Source organism: Oryzias melastigma, linkage group LG9, assembly GCF_002922805.2.
Source record: "Oryzias melastigma strain HK-1 linkage group LG9, ASM292280v2, whole genome shotgun sequence".
Lineage (NCBI taxonomy): Eukaryota > Metazoa > Chordata > Actinopteri > Beloniformes > Adrianichthyidae > Oryzias > Oryzias melastigma.
The window spans coordinates 6,814,748-6,821,433 of record NC_050520.1 but is presented as its reverse complement, the minus strand read 5'-3'; the positions used below and the strand labels follow the sequence as shown (position 1 = coordinate 6,821,433).

Genomic DNA, 6,686 nt, shown 5'->3' with positions numbered 1-6,686 from the left:
CTAGGAGTCGCGTTTGATACCTGGCGCCGAGATCTTCAAGCTATGGAAGGTCGAATGGGCCAAAAAGCTCATTTTTCGGATGGATTGATACTTCTGTTTAAGAGGGTCACCATTAAACGACAATCAAATAAACAAGTTGAAGTTGTAAAAAATTGAGGGAAAAAAATGTAAAATATGAGAAAAAGTTTCTAAATTATGAGAAAAAAGTCTACTTTTTACAAGAATTGTAAAACTGTAAATTGTATAAAATGGTTTAAAAAAGGAAATAAGTAAGCAAGAAAAAATGTGTAAAATGTGCTAGTTTTTATGGTAATAAAGTTGTAAATTATTTTTTTAATGCATAATTTGAAAAAATAAAAGCTGTATGGTTACAAAAAAAGTGAAACTTTTATGATATTAAAATAAAAAAACAAGGGATTTTTTTTTTTTTACAAAAATAGTCATCAAAATGATAAGGGGAAAACTGTAAAATGATCATATTAAAGTAAAAAATTTATGAAATCATTAAATTACAAGAAAAAGTCACAGAATTATGAGAAAAATGCAACATTTTATGAAAAAATTGTACATGAGCAAAGTTATGAAATTATTAAAAAAGGGAAAATATATTGGAATCAAGTTGCATATTTATAGAAAAAATGCTGAATATTGAGAAAAAGTTATATAATTATGAAAAAAATAACTTTTTTGAGATTAAAGAAAAGAAAAAAACTATGAGAAAAAAAGTATACAGGAAGGAAGTGGTAAAAATTAGTAAGTAAAATTAAAAATTACGTACAAAGGTATAAAATTATTAGAATAAAGTTAAAGATTTTATGAAAATAGTGGTTATATTACAAGGAAAAAATAAGTAAAATTAAGAGGAAATAGTAATAAAACAACAGTAAAGTCAAAACATTTTTAGAAGAGTAAATTCTCTAGAAAAAAGTTGCATAATTCTGAAAAAATTCCAAACTTTTACAAGATGATAGTACAAAAATTAAAAAATTAAAATAAAATGTGTAAGAGTAAAGGCATAAAATTTTGCTGGAAAACATCAGAATAAAATTAAAATTGAACGAAATTGTAAAATTAAAGAAAAAAAGTCAGTTTTATGTAATTAAAGTAAACAAATTATGAGAAAAAAGTCATACAATTATGAGTAAGAAGTTGTAAGACTGACAGTGATTCAGGAAGTTGTAAACTGTTAAATTTAGCTTTAAAAATATTTCAGCAAAGACAAACATAACCTGACAAAGCAAATTTCTGCTGCACGATATAACAGCACTCAATAATCTCACTGAATATCCTTTTTTTAAAATGTAAATTCTTAAATGTAAAAACTCTTTTTGCTGCATTTGAGGAATTAAATATTTATTTTTTCAATTATTAATTTCAAAAATTGTTAAACTTTTACTGATCAATCTTAGAATATCTGTATTATTGTACAAAACGACAAACACCACCATCATTTCTTTAAAAAATCCCTCATGGTTTCCTTTCAATAAATATTTACTTCAAAATAAAAGCCTCTGATTAACATCACACAACCATCAACAAATCTCTATGCATAAGCTAATTATTAGAACAAACAAAACTTTATTTGAACAAATCTTTGTTTTTATTATATGCAGACACTTGGAAGTTTAATGCACTATTTAATAACTTTAAGACCTGAACTGCAAAATCTACAGCAGAACTTCAGAAATCGTACAAATGATTTCATTTAACTGATAGAAAATCGAAAAAGTAATTCACCGAAAAAAAAGAAAAAAAATTACCTTCATGTGAGTGTTAATAAAAAAAAAGTGTACATAAATGTTAATGTTTGTTGTGAGAAATATTTTTACAGGTTTTTCCTCTTTATTTGTAAAGAGTTGCACATATTGCACCGACGTTATACTGTAAAAGCAGAAAGAGCAAAAACAGACATTTTTTTTCTTTAAAACAAACCGGCACTCCAATCAAAGCGGTCATTTTGTATATCAGCATCTCACACACGTTTACATACAAAAGGAGTGAAAGAGACATCTAAAACACACAACCAAAAGGCATCGCTTCTTCACAAAGTTCGCAAAAAAGCTCAATGTACCTATAAGACTGAACTGTGCTCACAGTGAGAAAATTAAAGCCTGGAATGTGATCCGATCTGAAACCAACACCTCAGTGTCGTCCGTTTTATGAAGCAAACACACAACCAGTGTAATGACGCCCCAGAATCCGCTGATTGGTGCAGATGAGCGCCGGCTGGACCGGAGCTGCGCCGTGACGCAATACTGGATGCAGAAACGAGCCTCAGTGTCACAACAATTTCAAACATGGCCGACGTACACATTTGCAAACGAACACGTCATGTTTACACAGATTTAAGCCTCACTAAAATACAGTCAAATGGGAATGTTAATCATTTTCATTCATATAAATTAAAAAAAAAAATCTGTAACTAAATCCTGCAAAGCAAAAAAAGTCGTAGAAGTCAGTGAGCTGACACACTTTGGGAAAACTTTTAGATTGAGCTCAACAGTTAAACTCATTTAAACCACAATGTGATCAAGCGGCGCCACCTAGTGGGTCATTAGAGTTCTGCCATGAAAGAAGAAACCTATGAGAGTCAGTTACATAAACTAGGATTGTCTGTTTCCATGAGGAAAAAGCACAAATATGGTTTCTAACTGTTTAAGAGATTAAGATCAGGTTCAATCGAAAGAACATTTAATGGTTCAAAGACATTTCCAGTACACAAAGTGGGCCGGTGCTGATCACACTGATGCCTTTAAAGGAGAATTTGTTATTAAATTAAAACTCTTCCCCTGACTAAATCTCATCGCTCCTTCAGCCCCCATCAGTCCCATCATCGACCGGAACACCCTTTTCCCGCTCTCGGTGCTCCGTCTGAGACGAGGTCCTCGTGAAGCGCTTGTGACTGATGCATGATGGGAGTTGTAGGAAAAGCAGAAAGGCAGAGAGAGGCGCGTCCCAACAGGACAAGGCAGCGGCATCACATGATTTCACAACACGAGTTCTGTTTCCGTGCCTGAAGGGTGAAAGAACACACATTTGAATTTAGGTTCTGACCCAAAGGTGAGAACAGAGGAGATGAAGGGACTTACAGTTTTGTAGAAAGCTTTTGACTGATTTCCCAGATGCTCTGATTTTGCCACAAGATCATCCAGTTTCTCTCCTCTCTCCAGCAGACTTTCCATAGTATTGTGCTGCAGGAGAGAACAGTTTTTAATCATAAAACAGAAATAGAAGTTCCATCAATGAGCTAGTAAAATATAAAAACAAAAGAGGGACTAACATTCATCTAAACTCAATATTCTATTAAAAAACGATAAATTGTATCCATTTAGGCAAAAGAGTTCAAAGTTAGTTGACTCTTTCAAATAACGAATCACAGATCGAATCGTGTGAGAGGGAAATCAATAGTTTTGAGAAATCAAAAAATCACTGATTTGCACTGATCCCAACTCAGGAAAAAGATTGTGCCTTTTTCGGCCTTTTGCACAAAAAACAGCAAAGACGAAGTTCATTTCCGTCCCTCAGTTTAAAATCATTAGTTAGTCTTTCAACAGTTTTATTTCACAGCAACAAAAAACACCCAAACTTTAAAGAAAATGAGGCCAAAATAAAAAATTTAAAAGAAGAAACAACTAAAAAGTCAATCGAGTACTTTATGTCACTTTAGTGATTGGATTTCAATTCTTTACATTTTATAAAATAACTAAAATAACAATATATTATGAGTGAATTCTAAAAATGAATGTTAATTTTCTTCTTTTTTACATGTTTCCTATACTAGAAGAATGACGGTGAGCATTGAAGCATTAAGAGAGTTTGACATGTTTTCATCAAGGTTGTCACTTAAGACACTTCTGGGTCATTTCACGTTGTTCCTAAACAAAGAAAGACTGTTGAACCGTATTCCTGCAGGTTCACTGCCCCTGAAGTCGGCTTCAGCATTAGCTATGACCCGCGTTGGAGCTAATAGCTCAGACGGATATAGATCGGCGCCATCACGGTCGTCAATCAATCTTAATGCCGGTGAACAAGTTCACTTTGTCACAAATGGACAGAAATACACAAAAAGCTCACGTGTGTTTTATGGATTGCACGCTTACTGTAATTTTAGTACAAAAACTCAGAAGTTAATGAAAAAACAAGATAAAAAGTTTACCAAAATGATCTTCGTCTCATCCAGCTCTGCCTGTACTTTCGTCATTGCATCCGCTTCTCTTGGGTTCTGAGGAAAACAGAACAGCTCAGTAACATGCTTTTAAAATTAAATTCTCTAATAGTGAAGTTAGTTTTTTTCATGACATCATAAAACAAACTGACCTGATATTTAGACAGGTGAATATCCAAGGCTTTGTAGTTGATTTTTTCAGGAGTAGCAGACGGCCATTCTATACTGTCCACCTGCCTGGAGAACTCATCTAACACCTTAAAAAGAGAAATAAGAGAATTTCAGTTTTAAAATCTTAAGTCAATTGATTCAAAATGTTTGTGGTACTGACCTTGTCAAGCAACGTGAAACAGACCCTCTGTGGGTACTCTGTGTCTGCGATGACCACGGCGCCCAGGTTGTCATTTCTCACATAAACATGGCACAGATACTCTGGAAAGAGAGAGAAAAAAAACTTAAAGCTAATTCCAGATTAAATCACCAAAACAACAACAGGAAAAAGCTCAGATCGGGGAAAAAAGTAAGCTAAACCTGTAGATCATTCAAAATAATACAAAGGGAACACACTGTATGGTCAGATGTATTTGCAAAACCTCCCAATTGACTGTGATGATGATCAGTTTTTGCTGTCATCACGTTTGTTGTCCACTGTGACGACACTTTTTACGTTATAGCAAAATAAACCTACCATGCCTCAATCCAAATGGTATTTTCCAATATTGATATAATCAATTTATTTTGTTGATATAAAACATTTAAAGAAGAATACAGTGAAGTTGGAAAAGGAAGTCTCATACAGAACAAACAACTATGACAATAACTTTACGCTGGTAAAGTAACATTTTTTTTTAGTTTAGACCAGGGGTCACCGACATTTTTAAAACTGAGAGCTACTTTATGAGTCATATGAAGGGCTACCAGTTTAAAAATAAAAAATTTACTTAGTTTGCCTTTAGTTATACATTTTTAAGAATGAATAAATGATTCTCCTCTAAGTGAAGACACTGATTTCTCACCACAATTATCAACAATGACAACAAGCTAGGAAACGGAGATCAATATTCAGCACTTTATTCATCTCAGTAATTACAACATTTTCAGATGATCACTTACATCAGTACATTTCATGGGAAAATGTCCCATTTCCACTATGTTGTTCCATATTAATCAATTATTTTAAACAAATCTTGTCGCATTTTAAACTAATGACCAAATTTGCAGCATTTTTGACAAAATCAATGATCTTTGAACTGGAGTATGTCAAAGGTCACCTAAACTTATCTAAAGTTCATGTAACATGAACATATTTTTAAGATTCTTTGATTTTTAAATCTATGTCAAAGCAATTGTAATAAAAAAAAGTATCAACAGAATAAAATGTAATTTTAGACGCAGGTCACAAGTGAGCTGTGCTAATTTTAAAAGAGACCTGCAGGCACCTTGTGAGGTCCTTGAGGTGACCTGGTGCCCACGGTCACAGTGATGGTGACCCCTGATTTAGACAATAATCCTTGCTGCATTTAACTAGATAAAAAGGCTTCATGAAAGTGTGTGGAAAATAAAAATCACTTTGGGGACAAATAATTTATAGTAAACTGCTGTATTTAGGACTCTTTTTCCTAAACAAGTGAATGAAAATAAGAAATTTGCTATAATTAATTACTCAATACCTTCAAAATAAAATAGCTCAGTTTTACCTTGTTCTTTGACGGAGGCACGGGTCCCTTGTGATGTTCGCTCAACTATTAAGGCACTGGTAAAGGTCATGAACTCCTGTACACTAATAATGACAACAAAACGGTGCTTCAGTTAATGAAGACCTCTTAAAAATACGTCTGCGGCTGGAAGGTGCATGACTTCCGGTACAGTCCAAATAAACTGCAGTTACTGTAAACTCACCTGGAACGCTGGAAAAAGCTGAAGGACGACAGATCATAGGCCGCTTTCAACAGATTCGATTTAGTCGCTCCTTTATAGAGGACACTCAGGCTATAGAGTTTCATTTTTTATCCGTCGGATCAGATCTGATTAGAGGGACACAACGGCGTAAACGTGAGGCAGGATGACAGCATTATCCCAATCAACACAACTTGGCTAAGATGCGCTAACTTCACTCAAGAGTGACAGAAGTCACCCGGTAAACACAAAAAACTAACACTTTGTAAAATATTTTCATGTGGATGCTACATAAAATCAAACAAGACAAATATTCGTACTTCAATTTTACTTTCGATTACATTTCTAAAACCCGGTATCAGAAGTTAGCCAAACATGCTAACTAGTTTCGTCGAGGCCCGAGACAACTTACCGGGCGAATCAGCAGCGAGCGACTTATTTCCGGTCAAAATAGCGAATAAAACTACTTATTTCAAATCAATTTAAGCTTGTAGGTGAAACGTGAACCGTTCAGAAAACCAAACCGCACCCTAATTAGCGTCAACTGGTCAGATTGTACTTTAGTAATCAGCTACCACGTCACTGCCCCAACACGGTCCTACGGTGAAGGAAGTCGGGGGAAACA

General features: G+C 34.1%; 1 protein-coding gene across 1 annotated transcript; it reads right to left on the bottom strand.

Moving 5' to 3' along the window:
* Nucleotides 1–1,820: 1,820 nt before the first annotated feature.
* On the bottom strand, nucleotides 1,821–6,686 carry ykt6 (YKT6 v-SNARE homolog (S. cerevisiae)). Its single transcript, XM_024276130.2, has 8 exons — nucleotides 6,474–6,686; nucleotides 6,065–6,189; nucleotides 5,863–5,945; nucleotides 4,497–4,597; nucleotides 4,318–4,422; nucleotides 4,157–4,222; nucleotides 3,090–3,191; nucleotides 1,821–3,013 (listed from the first exon to the last, which is right to left on the bottom strand). The coding sequence occupies exons 2-8, from the start codon at nucleotides 6,166–6,168 to the stop codon at nucleotides 2,978–2,980; spliced, it is 597 nt and encodes a 198-aa protein (XP_024131898.1). The 5' UTR covers nucleotides 6,169–6,189; nucleotides 6,474–6,686; the 3' UTR covers nucleotides 1,821–2,977.

Bases quoted from the DNA above. Each gene is read 5' to 3' on its own strand.
- ykt6 (XM_024276130.2), bottom strand. From the start codon at position 6,168: ATGAAACTCTATAGCCTGAGTGTCCTCTATAAAGGAGCGACTAAATCG. The intron at 4,598-5,862 runs GTAAAACTGAGC...CTCTCTTTCCAG, and splicing joins TGCCTCCGTCAAAGAACAAG to AGTATCTGTGCCATGTTTAT. The intron at 3,014-3,089 runs GTAAGTCCCTTC...TTCACCCTTCAG, and splicing joins CAAAAGCTTTCTACAAAACT to GCACGGAAACAGAACTCGTG.